Genomic DNA, 22,086 nt, shown 5'->3' with positions numbered 1-22,086 from the left:
ATTACATCAAGCAAAAGTGTGACAGGGTCCATATGCACTCGGATGATGCCAGTGAGGCACCTCCAGTCCTTTGTTCACAGCTTAACAAAACCGTGTCGTCACACCACTTTAACTCAACAGTGCCTGTCGAATGGGCATCAACAGATCAGCCAGTGCTTGTCACACAGAGGGCTAAAGAACTGTTTGAAACCAAGAGTGAACAAGAATTTTTTAATTGTGCAGAAAGTGCCTTAAAAATCCTCACGCTCGATGACTGAGTTCGATTCCCACTTCAGGCACAGGCAGCTCCTTGTGACTCTGGGCAAGTCACTTAACCCTCTATTGCCCCAGGTACAAATAAGTACCTAAGCCGCATTGAGCCTGCCATGAGTGGGAAAGCGCGGGGTACACATTTTAAAAATATATATATATCTGCAAGTTGTGCTAGCCATTGCGCTCAGGTGGAATAACATTTCTTTGCATCTTGTTTGTTATCTCACCTCAGTTTTTTAGAATGTCAAACACATATGCGTTTTTTTTTTTCCCATTTGCTTCGTGCTGTCTGCTATTTTGCCTTCAGCCTGCTATGGGAGATAAGGGGACCTGTGTTATCAATTGAGGTTTACTGCATTTTTCCTACTGTAACGTATCTCAGTTAATATTTTAAAAAGAAAGATGTTATAAGATAAAACAATGCGATGCATGCAATAGATTAAACAAAATGCAGTGAGATTGCTTGAGTCCACTTGAATAAGCAAAAATAAAGGCAAATAACCCCCCCCCTAAACAATGTACATGTATATAAGGTATCAGTTACAGCTTGCTTAACTGTAAACAGTTTTCTAATGCATGAACCTCTGGATTTTACATAGTGCGACTTGAGTTGCACGTGTAAATCTGGTACTATTCTGGATTTGCGTGCACATTACCTTAACAAGACAATCAGTGCCAATAATTGAACTTAACAAGCAATTATTGACACTAATTGACATTAATTAGAATTTACATGCACAAATGTCTAAGTGTATTTATAAAGTGATATGCGCAAATTCTAAGATACGGATCTGAAAAGGGGGCGTGCCACGGGTATTCCTAGAATTTACACGCACTGTTATAGAATATCCCGTTCCACACTTCATTTAGGTGTTGGCATTTACATCAGGTTTTCATTGGCATAAATGGCCGAGACTAAATATACTCACAGAAAATGGGTGTTGAGCGTATTCTATAAACTGTGTTTAAATTTAGGCATGGTTTATAGAATACACCTAGGTGTATTTTTTTTTCAGCACCAATTTTTTAGGCATGGTATATAGAATCTAGCCCCAAATCACTCATTTTATTTAGAGCAAAGGTTAGCAGCATAAATAAGTGTACATAAACTTGCAAAAACCTAACTGTACCTCCTATGAATTATTAATACAGGCCTGTTGTTTAAACTGACAGCCACGTCCCATACACTACTTTTTGAAACTATATGAGCCTTATGCATTCTTACATTCCTCTTGGATGCCAGAGGATGATCGGCAGAACTCTAGTGTGATCTCATGGGTTCTCTCAAACCGGAAGTGGTTTGAGAGAACCTATTGGTTCTCTCAAACCACTTCTGGGCATTCAATGAAATTGCTCGAGGCAGAGACAGTGCTCTCTGATCCAGGACCTTTTGCAAAGGCCCCATCTCCTTGATCTCACAGTCCTGCCCTTCAGTTCATAACCAATTCCTATACTATTAAAGGCCTCCACAAAAGTTGGCTAACTTGCTCGCTGTTCCCTGTCTGTTCCTCTACTGCTGTCAGTTTGCTGTCTGCACTTTAGCTGTCTCTTTCCCAGTCCCAACCCTGTCAGTTTCTGGCCTGCCAATTTCAACTTGAAGCTTGACTGGGTTGATCTGAGGCAAATACCTCCAGGGAAAACCCTGAAACTGACGAACAGTTATGTCAACTCGATTTTGCACCATCGGGGGAAAAGGTAACCTCTGCAAGAAAACCCCCCAGCAAGGTTAAAGAGACAAGGGCTTTTCACGTGTAATACCACTGCTCCACATCTCGCTCACTGTTTACCATCCCTCAGAAATTGTAACTGTCAGAATTAGTCCTAATTGCAGAAGCGAAAGCTGCCATTATAATAAAAACAGAGGCAGTGCAGGCATTAAATGTAACAGCCTAATTTGTGAGACTACTGAAAAGGTAGAGTAAATGAATATTTCATTACTTTAATTACCAGGGACTACTCTTTTCTTTCCGTCTTATGATAAGTGTTGCTGTAACCAGCAACAGCAAACATCCTTTAAAACATAAAGTGCTATAATGGTATTGCTGATATTATTATGTTTTTAAAAGAGGAGCAGGGGGAACTCCTCCCTACCGAAAAAAAAAAAAATAACAGTTCTACATATTTCTTGCAGAGTAAAAGATGTCAAGAAAGCAAAGTCATAAAGGTTTGGTTAAATTGAATATGGCTCCAAAACTCCCTTGCAGAGAGCAATTCGTAAACTTAAAAGCCAAATGCATGGGGGGGGAGGGGTGGCTGCTACCAGTAGAGGAAGAGGTGTGTTATCTTGACATGATTAAGCAAAAATGTTTTAAAAATGGAGAAGAAAGAAAAAAAAAAACAGAAGTTACCTAGCTGGCAAAAGTTCCTAAGAACAATTGTGTACACTTAAAGGCAGAAACAACATGAAGTGAAATGACTTTCTGTGCAATTTTAGGCACTTGATGCTTAGGATTCCGGGAGTGTCAATAATTACTCAATTCTGATAGTGTTGAAATACCCGGTCAGCTTTGCACAAATCTCAGGCCATAGAGAGAGGGGCAGAAAAGCTGTACTGGGGATGGTGTTCCAGAGGACTGCAGAGACCGGTTGGTCAGCCTATCTCTACATTTAACACTGTCCCAGAGGAGGTGTTTGTTCAACACTGTAATTTGGCAGTACAGGGCACACTGTGGTGAGAAGCCCTATCAGAGTACACACATCAAATGTGGTGTGGCTTTCACATGGCATGGCTACCTCACACTTTATCTGGACAGGTGTAAAACTCCACATTTCTCAGTCTTTCATCTAGTTTCAAACTGTACATGTTTTTTAAAAGAAATTTGAAATAATGCCTCTGTCACAGCAGACTTTTTTTTTTTGTTTTAGCTTATGCATTTGTAAACTTTTTGGCCTGCACTGGAATGATGAAAATTGAAAGGAAAGGATTTTGGTACATAAGTATTGCCATACTGGGAAAGACCAAAGGTCCATCAAGCCCAGCATCCTGTTTCCAACAGTGGCCAATCCAAGTCACAAATACCCGGCAAGATCCCAAAAATGTACAAAACATTTTATACTGCTTATCCCAGAAATAGTGGATTTTCCCCAAGTCCATTTAATAACGGTCTATGGACTTTTCCTTTAGGAAGCCGTCCAAACCTTTTTTTAAACTCCGCTAAGCTAACCACCTTTACCATATTCTCTGGCAACGAATTCCAGAGTTTAATTAAACGTTGAGTGAAGAAAACTTTTCTCCGATTCGTTTTAAATTTACTACATTGTAGCTTCATCGCATGCCCCCTAGTCCTAGTATTTTTGGAAAGCGTGAACAGACGCTTCACATCTACCCGTTCAGCTCCACTCATTATTCTATAGACCTCTATCATATCTCCCCTCAGCCGCCTTTTCAACAAGCTGAAGAGCTCTAGCCGCTTTAGCCTTTCCTCATAGGGAAGTCGTCCCAACCCCTTTATCATTTTCGTCGTTATTTTGCTGCACTTTCATCACACTAACCCCCGGATTCTATGTATGGTACCAAGAACTGTGCGCCCAAGATGGGCACACAAATTAATTAACAAGCCAGTTAACATCAATAATTGGATGAAACAGCCAATTACTGATGGTAACTGGCGCTCATTAAAATTTGCACATGCATCTGGCTGCACTTTATTCTATAGCACATAGCGCTTAACTCTACTAGTGCGTAACTCAAAAGCGGGCATGACAGGGGCACTCCAAAAAGTTCAACATAGAATTAGAGAACACGGCCTCAGCATGCCTATCTTGGGCACCAGCATTTATACCAGGTTTCAGCAGGCGTAAGTCTGGTGCCTAAAGTTAGGCATGGAAATTGGTGATAAGCGCAATTCTATAAAGGGTCTATATAGAATTGTGCTTAGTATCAATTTTACCCAGCACTGAATTTTCAGTGCGATTTACTGAATCCAACCCTAAGTGATCTAGTATCTAGTAAATTCCTTCTATTAATACATGCAATTTTGGGCAATGTTATCCATCATCTATTAGTTGCCTTAAATTTGCTAGACACTATTTATAGCTTCCCTCTGTCTTGGCTTTTAAATCCTTTCCCTAAATACATTTTCTATACCCACCCAATGAGACATATATAGATTGAGGCCCAGATGTACAAAACATAATGAGTCAGCAATGTGGTTTTTACACTGGCTCTAGCCAGTTTAGCATGCACGGAGTACAACAAGACATGCACAAAAGGGTTCTTCGAGCTCTTTTCTGGTCATGGTAGCAGCGAACGAAAATTGTATGCAAAATTATTTTAATGAGCTAATTACTATACAAATGTGCATGCAAAGCAATGCACAGCAATTTTCCGAATGATGCACAGAAGCAGCCCCTACCTTTACCATGGAAAATTTAAAGAGAGATCTGGAGCTGTCAGTCCTAACAGTTTATCATGATTGCAAGGGTTCTCTGTTAATGTACACACAGAAGAACAGAACCCTCGCAGGCTTGTAGTAATGTAGGAAACAGCAAAGTTGACTTGCAAGGGTCCTCTGCTACTCCTGCAGGAGGAGAAGGACCTGCATGCTGGAGCAGGAAGATCACTGACCGTGGCGGGAGGGGGGGCAGGGAAGACACAAGTACCCCAGGAAAGCAGCAAAGAAAAGGAAACCTCCCCAAAGTTGAGTGAGCTTCACACATCAAAATCATCAGGGCAGAGAGTGCGAGAGATGGGAGCAAAGATCAATGCCTCTCGCTTGAAACTACTTGAGAAGAGTGTGGGACAAGTGCCAGCAACATTTCAGTGGGGCTTGTCAGGACAGTCGCTTTTCCTTTCTGTGGTGCGGTGAAACAAAGCGGCTGCCCTGGATGAACCTGCTATTGAATACATTTCTGCCTTGGAAGAGTCTGGCCCTAGGATTATCTGGGAGGAGGTAATCCACCGGGGTGGATGAACACTAACTCCCACGAGAACACAACAGTTAAAGGGAAGTGGGAAGTGGACCAATGACTCCAGGGAAACGGGATACTGATGTATAAGGTACCACTTCATTCACAGACGCGACACAGTACTGTGTTTCGGCCACAGGCCTGCCTCAGGAGTCTTAAATGATCAGTCTCGATGTCGGATATTACAAAGGTCTTTATCAAGACCAACCGACATCGAGACTGATTTCTAGTACCAAGGATCATTTAAGACTCCTGAGGCAGGCCTGTGGCCGAAACACAGTGTGTCGAGTCTGTGAATAAAGTGGTACCTTATACATCAGTATCCCGTTTCCCTGGAGTCATTGGTCCACTTCCCACTTGCCTTTAACCCCTAGGATTATCTGATCAGGGACCTGCACAGACTGCACCAGAGTTCACAAATGAAGCTATGCACCAGATTTCATACATGCAGCTTCTTTGCGTGTATGAAAGCCGTATACAAGCACCGCTCTGAGCATATGCAGAGTAGCCATGCTTTGCGATTTGCTGTTCTGCGAATGCTTAGCTGACCGACTGGCTTCCCCCCTATTGCATGCAAATGAGCTGTTTGTAAAAGCAGCTCATTTGCATGCGATTCGCTTTGGGAATCGCTCTGTACTTCCAAATCGGTAATTTTTACCAAGGTGGAAATACAGAACTATTCTTTGCGGGGACCTTTGTGCATCTGGGCCTAAGTCTTCCTGGGTCTCAGGACTATTTTAAATGTTCCTCAAACTTACACCACAGTACTGTGCTTTACTATCATAATTCACCAAAGGCTGCCAATATAAGGGCAATTTTATAATCTAGGTGCATTTACACACCTCCTAGAATACCAATACTATCCCCGGAATTCTAAATAGTGCGACTTGAGTTGCACTTGCCAATCCAGTCGTATTCTGGATTTGCGCATGCGGCTTAATTAGTTAACAAGGCAATCAGCGTCGATAATTGCCACTTAACAAGCATATTGACAGTGATTGGCATTAATTAGAATTTACATGCAGAACTGTCTAAGCATATTTTATAACATGATGCACACAAATACTAAGTCGCATAGTTGAAAAGGGAGCATGGCCATGGGCATAGAATGGGCGGGGCATGGGCATTTCTAAAATCTATGCAGTGGTTATAGAATACACCTGGTCTGCACTTAATTTAGGCATCAGCATTTACACCAAGTTTTATTTGGCGTCACTACCTGCAACTAAATTTAGTCGCGTGGATGGGTGCTCAGTGTATTCTGTAAACCGCATGGAAATGTAGGCTTATGCCTAGGTGTATTATGTTTTGACGCCAATTTTTTAGGTGTGATATATAGAATCTAGTCCTATGTGTGTAAGTGTACACATCTGTGAAAGTGCCAGCAGCTCTACTCTGTAATGGCATGTGTAAGTTCCATAGAGGGGTATATACATGGGCGGGTCTCTAACTTACATGTATAACTTACAAAATACTATAAGTTACATGTATCTGTGCCACATTTACATGCCCATAGTTACAGTAGATCAATGGCTAACCTAACTGCAAGTGTGTTAATGTTAGGCGTTCTGATACCGGGTTACACATGTAAACGTTAGACCTGCTGAAAGCGGGTTACACTAGAATTCTATAATAGAATCTGGGCACTCAGATGTTGTTAGGGAATGCACTCTTACCGTGCACCCTCAGGGTGCCTAAATGGAGATGCCCAGTTGTAGAATTGTCCCCTTAGAGGTTTCAGATCAAAGGTGTGAAACAAAATGAATCTTAACACAGAGATGCATGAAGATAATAATACAGACAAGAATAAGACAACAGTATAATGCAAATGAGCTAGTTAGGGACATTTGGTTGGTATCAATGGAAACTCAGAGGCCTTCTGGGAATATATTCTACCTTTTCGTTCTCACTGTTACTTGATGCTGCCAGCTCAGCTCTTCAAAAGATTGCAACTCAGAAAAATGATCTGATCTGGAGAAATGATTTGGAAATAGATATTTTTAAGGAGATTGAAAAAGGTGTGTTGCCAAATGTTTGCAGCTGTTACCAATCACCTCATCTACAGTTCTTGGGTCATGATTTGCCCTATCAAAACCCAAAACTTTTTGCCCATCGTTTTATATTTGCAAGTTTTGTTTTTTTTTAATCTACAGTTTAAATTTAGAGCAACAGGCAAGTAAATCTTGGCTCATAAACTGCTGCACAACACAAAGTGGATTTCAGTTTTCACAACTGAGCAGCACATTAGCAAATGGATTTGGGAAGAACATTTGTACTTATTGAAATTTTTCCACATGTTAAAAAAATAAATCAGGTCCTAATGCTTGATGTCATGATACCTTTATCTGGTGATCTGATATAATTTTCTTCTGGTCTGCAACCTTGCCAGAAGCCTTTTCCAACCAGCAATCAAAGGTGCACCGAGGTGGGCATCATGTCATCATCTCAGTACAGAAACGTACACTTCTATTAGCCCACCTAAGCAATATGACTGTTATCTCTTAAGTACATGTCAGTATGTCATTATCAATGTAGCAATAAGAGTAAAGAAGTTCTCTAAACCTATCAATTATTTTTTAATTGCTTGATTAAAATTATATACACATTTCAACTACGGTTTGTCATTTAACTTTGAAGTTTTAAGGTTGGAGTTAAATCAGAAACCCTGCATATAGCAATGGGATTATTCTGTATTATTTGGGCAGATCAGTAAAACATAGTAGTACGGTAGATGAGGGACATAAGAGGTAAGTGACTCATCCCTTCTGTCTAGTTATTCCAGTCCAGATCGCTAAAGATATATCCCACATGCCAGCCATAGATTGTGACCAACTGTAAAATATTGCTCCTGATCGAAGGCAGTTTTTTGCCAGTTTCTTCACTGGATCTCTACCTTTCTTGGCAAATGAGCGCATAAGATCCCACACGATCCAACATTCTATCCTCTCCCGTTCGTCGAGCTTTGCCATTATCCTAACAGCTACCAAAACGTGTATGGAGAAGCTATTGGAATCCTGATGAAACTAATACATCTGAGAAAAAGAAAATGATCCAAGAAACATATAAAGAACATCCTAAAACCACGTTCCATTTACTTCTACAAATTATATTTCTGTTTTATTTTGAACACAATTGTAAAGCGTCACTCACAAGCATTTTCCATTTCTACACACGATTTCATATTAGAGTGTTACATTTATACATTCCAGGTACTATTTAATAAATGCGTTAAAACGACTGCACTTTCTTGTTCCTTAATTGAGATAGCTAGAATAAAAGGGAAGAAGGGTATGGTATTAATGCCCTGGCACCATAGCTAATCTTCACTTTATGGCTCTACCAACGACAGTGCCTGCATGATCGTAAAGAACACCTAGCTGGCAAACACGCTGCTACTATTATTTTGTCCTAGGTCTGCATTTTTGCCTATTCACTGAAAAAAAAAAAAGAGAAGCTTTTCTGCTATTAAAATTAAAGGCCGTACCAATGCACTTTCGACACTCATAAACTTTCCACATTTCAGATTTAGCAGACTATGCCAAACCAACGTAACATCTGGCTTGGCAAAATTACTTTCAACTGCTTTAAATATTACAGAGAGCACATTTGGGCATAATCCACTGTTGATTTAGCCAATTGAGGCCAAAGGCATTTTTTTTCCCTGCCATTTGCATAAGGACTTAGACTTGCCCTCTTACATTGGTTAGACTCATTTCAGTCCCACTGTTTACATTAGTTTTGTATTCTGACCCTTATTAAGCATGCTAAGGTTTTGCACCTTAATATGTGTTTGCTGCAAATTTAAAGTTACATTAGGTTCAAAACCTCTGCAGTAACCGTTGGGGACATTGCTAGCATTTTCGACGGGGCTGCCATGCCATTAGCACAAAGCAAAGCTTGCTACCATGCATTTCCTACACCTCAGATAACTTAGGTTGCAGTTAGCTATACCTCTTGAAGAGTAACTAAATGTGGCATGTTATCTTCCACGCTAACAGTTAACACACGACAATGACCTTCATGTTAACTACAAGGCAGGATCTTCACTCATTTCCTACTTATTCCATTCTCAGCAACTGCATTTTCTGTGTTAGCTGCTTAACACATGGGCTAACTGTAGTGCTATGCTCACTGTTAACACGTAATCATGATAACTGTTAAAAAAAACAGTAATTCTAATGTTACACAGCTAACATAGCTTAATGAATAGAGGCCTAGACACTGACCCATATGATTCTAACTTGGAACTGTCTCTATACAGTGCTTTGAGTCTAAATTACTGTGTCTGATATAGCACTGTTAATATCTTCCTGAAAATGACTTTGCAAAGGCCTAAACTTTCCTGCCAGATAAACTACAGGAAGAATGTGCACTGTCAGGGAGAATGAAGTTTAACATCTCTGTTAGCAGAGCGCAGCTCACTGTCAGTCCTTGCTGATTTTCGTACTTTTAGTTGACAATTTATAATTATTATTACTACTGCTAGGATTCCTGCCAGGATCAATTAGATCCCAAATGGTGCCAGATCATTAAATTCAACCCCTGAATTGCGATCTGACCAAGTTCTCCAAGTAGGAAGGAACCTGTAGTTTTGAGCACTTTTTTTTTTTGATTTCAGAAGGAATACCACATGCTTGATCGTTCATACGAATAACATAACACTTAATTATTGGATGATTTGGCAGACGGCATCTCTGCCAGCACGACAGCCAATGCCAACTTCTACAGCACTGCTGTTGCCTTCAGATTTGGAATACAGAGCACCCTCTGTATAAGGCCCTTCTTCCATGCCTGTAATAGGTCTGTTATAGAGAGTAAGGGGCTTCCTATAAGGTGGAGAAAGAAGGGGACTTTAGAAGGAGGAGGCTGAGTGCGGTAGGCAACCTTATAGTTGGGAGGAGGGGGTGGGGTGCGCTGTATTTGTAACTCAACTTGAAAACTGCTGTATCACCTAAGAGGGAAGTGGATCTGCACTGTCAAATCACCAGGAGGCTGTGACAAAGGGAGCTTGCTTGACACACGGTGTAACAACATAGCAAACACCTTTAATTCTGTCATGTCTCATACCCTTTAGTTCTTCACACATTTGTGACTGTTCTAACATTGACACCTACACTTAAAAAAAAAACTTAATAAGGAAATCTTTTCTAAACTAAAAAAAAACAACACCTGTAAAGTTATTCTTATGCCCAGCAAAAAATAACCCATTAACTCATTCCTCTCAGCAATGTTGTTAATTTGTATTCGTTACTATGGTGGAGGGAAACGCACGATATACTAGTTGTTGATAGCACAGGGTACGATACAGCTTCTACATATGCATTGATGAACCTTGAAAGAAGTTTGCAGCATCTTGTGTGGCTTTCTGATGTGAACATAGAGCTGTTGTGATCAGAACCTGCTTTGCACAAGTTTTCAAGTTTATGGCTCAAATTTCATGTTAGTAAGTTATTGCTTTTCCAAACTGCTAAACAAGGCAGGATCATCTTCTCTATAGTACCAATACTACCTTGCAAAATTGCTAAAAATGCATTGCACTGTCTTGCTTTACGGTCTATTACAAATTATTTGTATTAAGATAATTCATTAGAGTGTTATTAAGTGCATCATTCTGTAAGGATTCTCCCTTAAGCATACTCAAAGCACAATGTCACACTTTGCATGCAACTCCTAAATGTTGATGGGCTATAGTTTTCTTCCCACTCAAAAATCTTACCCAGATCCTTAAAATAACCTAAACTAGTTCAAACAGAACAAACACATAAACAAAATAGCCTTATTTAAAAGGTCAAAGTGTTTAAATTGTGCCGTATAGGTTTAAAAATGTATTTAATGAGAGCAATCTTGACTGAGCAATCGCCAAAGAAAAATCCAGGAAAGAAGACTCTTATCTGTCAAGTGAAAGTGCACAGCACACAAAGAGTTAAATAGATTTCTGGCATTGCTGTGTAGGTTAATATCACAGCTGCCTGGTAAAGCATTATCCCAGCACCTCACCTAACAAAAGCTTCCTTTTGCAAACAGACTCCTACTTGCCCCCCACCCCTACCAAGTGTCCAAAGGTGTTTACTGAAGTAAATCTTCCTAAATACTCCACTGCTTGGGTCATGGAGGTGGGGAAAGGGATGGAAGGTGTAGAGATAATCTCTCTTGTTTTATACCAATGTTTCTAAATCTTTTTTTTTGGAGGGGAGAGGGGGAAGGGGGTTGAAAATCAGGAACCTTTATCCCATGCTTCTGTTCAACTTGATAACATCTTGGTTAGTTTGCATGTATTGCCAAAAATGTACCACAACCTCGGTCTCTGAAATGTTCAGGCTGCTGCTTTCTCAAAATGCCTCTTTAAAGTTATATGAAAACCTAAATCTATTTCCTATTGAAAACTTGTCAGTGTCCGAAGAGGAGCCTTTGGAAAACAATGATAATTTGGTAGGAAGGAGCTAGACGAGATGAAAACGTGTCTGCTATGCTGTGGTTCATTCTGTGCCTGCAAGTGTATATTATATTTAACAGATTACATGTGTAGGCAAAGAAAGTAAAATTTGACAGGTCTGCTTGAAGTGGCTTCAATACTCCTTAGTAATCAGGATCCCTATATAAATAAACCTCTCCTCAAAAACACAAAACACAATAAAACAAACAAAAGAAAACAGGATAATACAACCGAATCCTTTCTGTTTGTAATTTGACATGTTAAGAGGGGTAGGGCAAAGACACCTATCTTCTGAAGAAATATTAAATGACCTGGGGGATATTTTGAAAGTTGCTTAAATGAATGAATTAATGAACTGTAACATTGCTGAACTTTACTGTGTATAACACAACTTGCTTTCCAAAGTCCCCTTTCACCCCCATACAGCTTCTGGACCACAGCAAAATTAGGAATTTCAGGGGGGGCCCCATGCAAATACTTCCTTGCCACATCCCTATTTTCATATCAGTCCACAGCACAGCCAAATGGGCAATTCGAAATTCTGCCTGGAAAAGATTCATCTGTAGCTAGTATTGGGAGGACTCCAAAATAATAATAATAGCAGGTAGCAGTCAAGAGCTGCAAGAAAAAAAACACACACCTGACTTAAGAATAACGGACTTGTCAAGAGCAGAATTTGATCTCTCTGTGACACTTTTTACCTCAAGTGCTAGAGCGAGTGGCCATGAATAGTACAGGCATGCCATCCCGTAACACTATCTGCCTGTCAGTAGAGCCAAGGCTGGCTACAGCATAAGCTATATAAAGCTTGTAACTAAGGGAAGCCCAACAAACAGCGACAAACACCTAAGTTATTTTACTCAGCCTCCACCCTCTGCTTTCTCCCCCCCCCCCCCCTTCTTCTCACTCTCTTTTTTTCCCCCCCTTTTCATCTTGGCTTTCTGTTGCAGAATGCAAATGTTGCCTGCCGGCGGTGAAAGGGCTGAATTGTGATTAAGGAGAAGAAGAGCCCCTTTCTTTGTTCTCCCCTCAGGGGATGTTTACTGGGAGAGACACAGCGGATCAGATATGAAAGGCATTCAGGTCAGCATTGATGTGAGCGAAAGTGAAATCATACCTAAGGCATTCAAAAGACCGCCGTGTCAGGGGTTCAGCTAACGGTGCATCTACTCTGTGCCTTCCCTGCAAGGCAAACAAACAAACAAAAAAAAAACCCAAACCCCCAACAACCCTACAAACAGGCACAATTTGAACAAAAGTCCCAACAAAATGATAAAAGTTATCTTTTTATCACACACCAGAAGTTAGTGCTTTCCTTTATACACGCACCTTGATTGTAATAACCAGGACACAATTTCACGTCTTGAATGTGAAACCTATTTTAGATGAATTCCTATTCTATTTAATCTGCCAGATAAATATGTATAGTATGTTACATAGCTATTTAAATATGTGCTTTATATTACTTTGTCATTAGGGTTTCTGTTCTTCGGTATGCATAAATTGTAATTGTAGGTGTTTATTTTCCAGCTAGCTAGTGGTTTTTTTTTTTAAGGTTACAAAAAGTATTTACTGATGTTATCAGGCCACAGGTACTATTGCTGGGGACTTATCCAACGAAATCAAATATATACATACATTTGTGTCATTTAGAAGTCCTTAGTTCCGAAAAGTCATAGAAACTGAGGGGAGGATACAGGATGACCAGGGGAGGGGTGACAGAGTACAGGAGGACATGGGGTTTTATGATGTTTATCTATTGTACACCTATGTTTTTTTGTTTATTTGTTTTTTTCATTTGGGTGCTCTGTCAGTGTTTATCTGTTAAAAAAAACCCTAAAATCAAAACCCCTAGATCCTTCAGATGCAATATATTACAAAAGAAAATTGTACAGCCCCCCCCCCCCTCCTCAATACTTTTAAAAGAGTGCATGGATAGCTAAGTGAACTATTTTCAGAAAAATCTAACAAATGCTATTATTTTCACTAAAAACTCTCCATAGGTAAATACTAAAATCTTACTTTTCAAACTTTGTGCTTTCTGATAACTAAAATTCGTTCAATAGATTTTCCAAGTGGTAAGCTGATGCTAAATGACATATACAAAGACATGTAAATATCTACAGAAGTCACAAATTGTAATTAGCACACATAACCACTTTCTGAGGTTCACGAATGCACTTAAGCTGAAAAAATGAGACAGCATTAAAAGAGAGAGAGAGAGAGAGAGGGGGGGGGGAATGCAACACTTCTTTATGGTAAGAACCATTACTTTGATTGTTCTCAAAAGTATTTTACAGCATTGACTAGATCATACTTCATTCCCATTTTCATACCTACTCTGGTAACATCACTTAATTTCCACATTATTTTCCAAGGTGTTTCTTCATTTTAACTTTCAGTCTCTTTTTTTCATACTCTGCAGAGACAACTAAAGAGCAAGCAAAAAGGTGTCGGCCTTGGCTATTCAGACAATTGCACCCTTGTGGGAATGCTGCAATGAATGGTACAGTGGACACCCCAGTACCACTGACGTTATAAACATGTAAATGAAACACATTAGAGCAGACGATCAATTGTCTGTGAGCACTGCAGACCTGAACTCCCCCCACCCACCCACCCTCTATGTCACAGGCACAAAATAAGTGCCTACCTTGGGAAGCTCTGGGTTTTGCAAAATGGACAAAGAGATTTTTTTTTTTTTACTGACAAAAAAGAGAGAATACACCTTCAAAGCTTTTAAAATAGCTCATGCAAATGGTGCACGAAACGTTTTAAGGGAATCAGCACTCTACTAGAAAGGTTGCTACACAATTTCCCTAAATCATGTTGTTTTTTTACTGATTCATTCATTAACTATAAGCATTTCAGCTTTTTTTCTTCTACAAAATTTTCAACCTTCTCTGAGAATAAATTTTTGTCACTCAAGGATGAAAGAAATTTTCCAAAAGTTTTCTGCGCATCAGAGAGAGAGAGAGAGAGAGAGAGAGAGATTGAGAGAAAAAAAATGGTGATCGTGTACTGGCAAGTGACACCTCCAATACTTGCAGTGTAATAGACCACTTTTAAAATATCACAATTAGCTGTGTACCCAAATATAATAAACAGCCTAAGCCTGACATATACACACATCTTGCTATGCGTCAGAATTTCTAATGAACACGATGCGTGACATTTTCCAAAACTCTCTCACACATAAGACTTCTTCAAAATCACAATAATAAACTGAATAATGAACTTTAAAGGCGATCGATTTGCAACGGATTTTCACGCTTGTAAATGCAACTGGGCATGTGTGTATTCCCAAAGCTGACCTATGCTACTGTCCAAAGCATGCCTCTCAGGTTTTGTTTCCCACTGTATGAGCACACATTTGTAAGTTTATGCAAATACGCAAGCAGTGACAATTTCCCATCGGCTAAACTCCACTGCCAAAAATCTTTAGGATACTAACGCGCACTTTTAATCCTCCAAAGATTCTCATATAGGAGGCCAGAATTAAGAGTTGAAAATGATGACAATGCCTATCCGTCGGTTCAGATTGCAATTCAGTTCACTATAAATAGATAAATAAGTCAGTCAATCAATCAATAAACTTAAAAAAAAAACAACAAAGCCACAGCTAATATTTTCATTATCAGTACCTTGTTTAGATCAATAAAACCCAGACGACTTAGGGAAGCTGGAGCAAAAGACTGGGGAAAAAAAACTCATCCTGGCAAACTCTGATCTATGAAAACTGACCACTGTTTTTGTTGTGCGGGTGGGGGAGGAGGAAACCCTCGGGTTTTATGTTTTAACACAAACTTCACAGGAGAGAGGCAGCAGCGCTCACCTTCACCTTATTAAGACGCAGTTTTAGGCAAATAACATAGACTGGTGCGTTTTATAGGCAACTCAAATTAAACTGCAGTAAACAGCAGGTCGTTTCATTTAAAGGCTTGCAAAGTTTAATTCTGCAGCATTTAAGCAGACATCTATGTTTAATGGCGAGATCTTCAAAAGGGCTGCCTGGAACTGTTGAGCGGGGGGGGGAGGAGGGGTGTAATCAAGGAAGAAAGTATTTTTTTTTTTTTTCAAATAAGGGAAAGTGTCACAAAGTGAGTCAGGAGACATAGGATCATCTGACTTAAGTTGCTAAAACCGACTAACATTCCAGGGCTTCCACTTTTTTTTCCCACCTCTTCCCCCTCCTCCTATTATTATTATTATTATTACTCGCTTCAACAGAACTTGTTTATTTTTTTTTTAATGTATGTTTGATTTCTTTCATGCACTTTCCTCCCCTCTTGTACTCAATTATACTGTCCTGTGAAATCCTTGGTGACTTAGAAGTCGCCTCCCCCCCCCCCCCCCCCCACTCTACATCTAATTCTGAGCCCTAACTATTCTTACAAAAGCTAGAAAGAAGCTCTGCAAATGTACCTTTCTTAATCTCTTTTTTTTTTCCTTTGGCGTCATTAAAAACAAACAAACATTTCTTGATGTCGTTCTCCTCAGCATGCATTTCTCTTTTTTTTTTTTTTTGCTTTATTCCATAGCATTTCGAGGTATTGCTATGATTTCCGATAAGCATCATCATATTTAATGTTATCAGCAAAGACACAAGCTCGGGACTGACATCTTTCCATGAATTCAGGAGAGAAGCAAAATCCACTCAGTTTAGATAAATCCTTGCAATTCCCAAAGGGAAAGGCTTTGGATCTGTGCTTGACAGGAGAGGGAGAGGAAATGAATTGAAAAACCGTCGCTTACTTGCTACTCAAAGCAGGGCATTTCCTAGCCACCAGTAAACTAATTATTTGACCACATTTTATTTTTGTCAAAAAAGCCATTTGAAAAATAAGATTTTTTTTTTTTAAAACAGATGTTATGATGAAATGAGAACATTAAGGGGGGGTCATATAATCAATGGTGAGACTTTCAGTAAAGTTTTATCAATTTCATAGTTACCTGCAAAATTCTAATTTAACTTTCCCTCCCAAAGTGTCACAAGTTATTGAAATCTGTGAAAATATTGGGCCAGTGGAAGTAGCCTCTCTGTGCATACATGAAATTAGTTGTTACGCTGACTTTGCAAGGTCACACAGCTTATTTTTTTGTAAAATGACAGGTTTAGGACAACATAGAATATAGGTGTAAACACCAGCCACAGCGCATGTCATATCTTTAACACGCTCAAGATGAGACACTAACTAAAACCTGCACGCAATACAGATGAGACCAGCAAACATTTCAAATATTCTTTACTAGAGAACACTTGCTTTCAATCTCTTTCTTTCCTTTCCTCTCAAAAATGACTCTTTAACATTAGAAAAAAAGAAAAGACAACTTGACACAAAGCTTTTGTTTTCCTGTTGATCAGCAATCTTGATTTAGATACTTGCAAGGGAAAAAAGCCCCACAACCGATATTGATTTTCAGAAAATCAATAGCCAACATTTAATAAAAAGAATGGAGGAAACACAAGAGAGGAGAGGGAAACGTTAGGTGTAATTTTAGTGTCTAGTAAATTACTCTGAGATGAGGGGAAGGGGAGGTCTCCTCCATGAGGACCACCTTAAATAATGCCAGAAAACAGTGGAAAATGTTAAAATTGACAACGCTAACGTTTGCAGCCTTTCAGTATATCTCCAGTTCTTTTTTCTTTTTTTAAATTTCTTTAATTATAAGCAATGCCAAATAGATAAAGGACAATACAAAAAGGAAACCAGGACAAAATGAGCAGTTCCTTACTAAACATTCCTCTATCACTCCTCCATATGGGGCTCGATACCTCCATCACAACAAGGCAGGGCCAACAGAAACACTAATACATATCCAAACACAACCTATAAAACAAAATGAACGCCAGGCTTCTAATCCCAATTCTGTCATCAGTGTCCTTTAGTTTTCTGCTTAAACTGTACAAGTGACTAAGGAATTCAGAGACAAATCTGAGGTGGAGAAAAACACTGTCCCTGCCGCTGGACCCAATGTGAAAGTTCTTTAAAGTGGAGACAAGGAAGGGGGGATTCAAGGATCTGAGGCTCCAAGTCAAGGGACAGAAAAAGAAATCACAGAGATATACGCTTTTAACCTGTAATAAAAAAAAAGTGAGGGGAGAAAAGGTGATATCACACAATAAAGCCACTTCCAATTGAACCCAGCCCTACTGCCAGCCTGTTCAGGCAGGGGATGATAGCTATGGACGGAGAGTGCACATATTAATGAAGTTTCTTTTTCGATCCAGGTTATAATTGAAATAAAAGTAACCATCATTTATATCTGTTCGTTTTTTTTTCCTCCCCTTCTGTTTGGTTTCTGGAGTCACCCAGGTCTTTTTTTTTTTCTCCCCCCCCCCCCCCATCAGATTGCCCAAATATAACCCCCCTCGCTACCCTAACCCCCTCCCCCGCCCTTTTGACATAACGAGCAAAGGGCTTGTGTGGTTCTGACAATATGAAAGTAACAAGAAAGTGTCTGGGCTATGTTGAGTCCTACAGGTTTTGTGAGTGGATCCTCTCTGACACTGGAGGAAACAAACGCAAAGAAAAGAAAAAAAAAATCAAACCAAAACATACACACACACAAGAAAGAAAGAAAGAAATCTAACAGTGTCAGCGGGCGACTGGAAGCAGGCTGGAGGGAATAAGAGCCAAGTACCGTTAGGCAGGAAGCACTGCAAAGGACGGAGGCAAGAAACTTTCAGCCTTGCATTCAAGCTCCGCTCTAAGGTTTCTGTCCCACACGCCCAGTGAATTTCTAGAACTCACAACTGAAGCCCAGATCTGGGACTCTGGCGACTCACAATCTGGACTTCTTTGGAGGAATCTTTTAGAGGAAAAGAAACGCTGCTGTTAAGACTTCAGACGAGAAAGAGGTCTTGGATCCCGCTGCTTTTGACACTCACTTTCCCTGGCTGGGACTCCTTTTAAGTCTATTTAACCTCTAGAAATTACAACTGCCGATCTCTGCCACAAAGCGATCGCTGGCAACCCTGGGCTTTTCCACCCCCCCTCCCCTCCCTGCTGGAGTCGAAAGCAAAGGTTTTATTCGGGGTTTCTTACCGTTTTTCCTTCTTGGATTGGCTTGTTTTCGCCTCTTACACCTGGGGCCATCCGCCATGATCTGCTGCTTCATTGATAAGAGTGGATCAGATGGCAGTTCGCATGGACTCGACTCCCTGATTCAGCAGCACGCAGACTCTATCTAACAACCAAACACAGCAACAATGTGGGCTTTGGTATATCCCATTTAAATGCACGGCGCCAAATTTAACCAAAATATTCAAAAGAACCCAGCAAGGAGAGGTCCCGGGCGAAACAAATTAAGTTGGCCCTTCCTTAGGTCGGGCTTTCTGTTGTTATTATTAATGCATTTCTTGCTGCACAGCTAAGAGATCAGAGACAAGAATTACATCTTCAAAAATGAGTCATAACTCATGACCGTATGTGGGAATGCACAGTATTGAGCAGTGTTTTACAGTGTGCTGTTTAACTCAGGGCTAGGCGGACCACTTTTCTCTTGGAAGTACTTTAGCATGAGACTGTAACTTATGCCGTGTATGAAATGCCATCTTATACAAATCAAGCACATTTAGGCGGATGCTTACAGTAAGTAGTGCATAATACGGTAAGGGACAGTCCCATTCACTGGGATGCAGAGCACTCACAGGCTCAGCTATTGCTTTGGGCTTCTCTTTCCCCAGTTTCATTGTAGATAGGAGAACGCTAACCCCCCCCCCCCCCCCCTTTGACTGACCACACTGCTCACTGTAGGAACCTCAGCTAGGCTCATCAAATCAAGCCAAAAAAAAAAAAAAAGAGAGAGTTTTAAGGCTTTGGGCTCACGCTTGTCTTGCAAACTTTTGCACATTAGAATACAACTGTCCTGCGTGTGTTGGGGTGGAATCAGTCAAAATGGGGGTGGGGTAGCATTGATGAGGGCTGGGGGGTGGGGGAGTTGGTTGGGCTGATATAAGGCTTCTGGAATCAAGTCAATCTTGAAAGAAGATGCTGTGTAGCTTTAAAGGGATTTGACTTGAGGATTCGTTTAAACAGAGGCTGTAAAAGATGTAACAGATGCAAACTGTAAAACAAGAGCAATTAACCCCTACCCTTCTGAACAAAACACATCTCAGCTTCACATCCATTGTCTCCAATACAGTAAAACTTTCACAAAGCCTGAACAGCCATAGCTCATTCGTAATTCTTTAAATGATCCCAGCTTGAGTAGCAGAGAGATCTAAATAAAATATTTTAGAAATAATCTGTGATAAGATTTAACCGTTTCCTAGTCCGTCTGTCCCCCCCCCAGTATAGTCAGTAGTCAGGCTTGAAGTATCAGTCAGGGCAGAAGTAACACACACACACACACACACACACACACACACACACACACACACACACACACACTGTACCTGGGTATAAATAGTGTTATAGTGTTTATCAATTATGCATGTTTAGACTTACATGTTCAGGTAAATAAATTTAGTTTTGTGTGTGTGTGTGTGTGTGTGTGTGTGAGAGAGAGAGAGAGGGGGGCAAACTTTTATCTTTGTAAGTTATTTCTAACACGGGGGTTAATAATCTCTGTGATCACGGATCTTTAGAACATAAGATACCAAAGTGAGTACAAGATAACAAATTCACAAGAACACAAAACTCCTTCTCCTGTTCGTCTAGTGTTCCACAAATCTAAATCCCCAGTTGTGGAAGAACTGAGAAAAATACACTTCAGTTTTCCTTTCTGGTGTTAAATAGGGAAATAAGTTATATGTTTTTAAGTCTTCAACTCAATTTTTATTCCTTTTATAATTGATGTTCAGATTCAGTCATTACTTTCACTTCTTTATTTCGGATTCCAACAGCTGAAGTGCTATTATATATATACACACACACACACACACACATACACAAATAAAGAAATGAAACTTATTAAACAGTCAAAAAATCAATCACACTCATGTGCAAATTCTTTTGAAAAGCCAGAAAGCATATGAGAATCTACATATCTAAAAAGAAAAAGAAAAATCTGTCCTCTAGAATTCATATATAGTAGTTTTTTAAATCCTTGACAGGTAACTGTAAACTTTCGTATTTTGATATATTGCCTCAGTTGTGATAGTAAATTGTAGTAACAAAATCATATCTACTTCTCCAAATGGAATTTTAGCAGTCTGAATACCAGATATACCTTGTACCTGCATGGCCAGGTGCGAGGTAAAGTTATTTTAAAACACAGTATCCTAAAAAAAACTTTGGTTAAAATCTCCAAAGCACCACCCCCCTCCCCAAAATAAAATCACCTCAGTTTAAACTGCATACCTGTAAAAACAAAACAAAACAGAAAACACAAGTAACGCCTACCTGCAAAACCCTGTTGATAGTACGGTCAAGAAATCGTGAGAACAAGGAACATGAAGAACCAGAAAAAAAAAAAATGAAAACAAAGGTTGAGTGTCCTGGAGAAAATTATAAGCCTTGGAAAGAGTTGCAAGAAGGACCGTTATTCCTGCTGGGCAGGTTAGGACTGATCTCTCTCTGCCACTCCAGGAAACACAAACCTGGGGACGACTGACGTGTTACGCCTCTTCTAATGACATTTTTTTCTTTTTCTTCTCCGTATTACGGAGAGGAGAGACCCTGTAACACACGCCACCTATCTTTGTAGGGAGGGATAATTGAAGAGCACCAAACGTGAGCATCATGTGGGAAACGTGATCACCAAGTTTCTTCTCTGGGAAAGGATCTGGGATAGATTATACCTTGAAGTCTCGACAAACGCTTAGTGGAAGAAATGAAATTCCACCTCCCTCCTTCAGCCCCTCCTCCTCCCTCCCTCCCTAGCCATCAACTCTTTGGCATCATTATCCTCCTCACTAAATCCTACTGGATACAACAGGGCTGGAAGCGTTTGCACTGTTCACAGAACTAGATAACCCCAAAGAACTGAAAGTTAGAGCGAAACCTTCACTTTAAGCTGTCTCTCTCTACAAAACAATTTAATCGGCACAGAATTCTCAGACATTAAAATGATTATAGATATATATCAGCCCTCGAATACTGTTTAAAAAAAAAAAAAATGCAGATACATTTTCTTCTGTAGAGCTGAGTTTTAAATTAGATCTAAGGAGTCTAAAAGCGTTTTAAATTTATTCCAAGTGGAGGTATTCGTACTTGCTTGTTATTTTTATTTAGGAGAACGTGATGATACAGAATACCGGAGAATTTTTACAACTTGGAGGTTAAAAAGATCTTTACTTTTCAGTACAAAAACTCCCCCACCGACAAAAACAAACAAATAAATAAAAAAAATCCAGTGAAAAAGTGACTGTGAACTGCAGGAGGCAGAGATAATTTTTTTTAGGTGAAAGTAGGGTTTTTGTGTCCTCCCCCCCCCCCCCCCTCTTTTTAATAAAGGACTCCACCTTTTCACTGAAAGGATTGGGTATGCAAATGTGCGAGGGATTTCCTGCAGAATACAGCTTTCCACTGTATGGGTAATTAAAT

The 22,086-nt window shown here is 39.9% G+C and overlaps 1 protein-coding gene across 2 annotated transcripts in view; it reads right to left on the bottom strand.

Moving 5' to 3' along the window:
- The window catches only part of ZEB2 (zinc finger E-box binding homeobox 2), a 277,673-nt gene extending 256,329 nt beyond the window's left edge, over positions 1-21,344 (bottom strand). Inside the window, exons 1-2 of one of the 2 annotated variants that reach the window (XM_030208898.1) lie at positions 20,944-21,344; positions 18,643-18,784 (exon numbers count right to left, since the gene is read on the bottom strand). In XM_030208898.1, coding sequence (XP_030064758.1) covers positions 18,643-18,715 — 73 coding nt within the window. In that variant the 5' untranslated portion in view covers positions 18,716-18,784; positions 20,944-21,344. Of the gene's footprint in view, positions 1-18,642; positions 18,957-20,943 lie in introns of those variants that run through there. The other variant, XM_030208899.1, reaches the window with a different exon arrangement.
- Between the last annotated feature and the right edge of the window lie 742 nt (positions 21,345-22,086).

The sequence above is a fragment of the Microcaecilia unicolor genome, chromosome 7 (genome assembly GCF_901765095.1).
Source record: "Microcaecilia unicolor chromosome 7, aMicUni1.1, whole genome shotgun sequence".
Taxonomy (NCBI): Eukaryota; Metazoa; Chordata; class Amphibia; order Gymnophiona; family Siphonopidae; genus Microcaecilia; species Microcaecilia unicolor.
The sequence above is the reverse complement of the archived record's forward strand: the minus strand, read 5'-3'. Positions and strand labels throughout refer to the sequence as shown.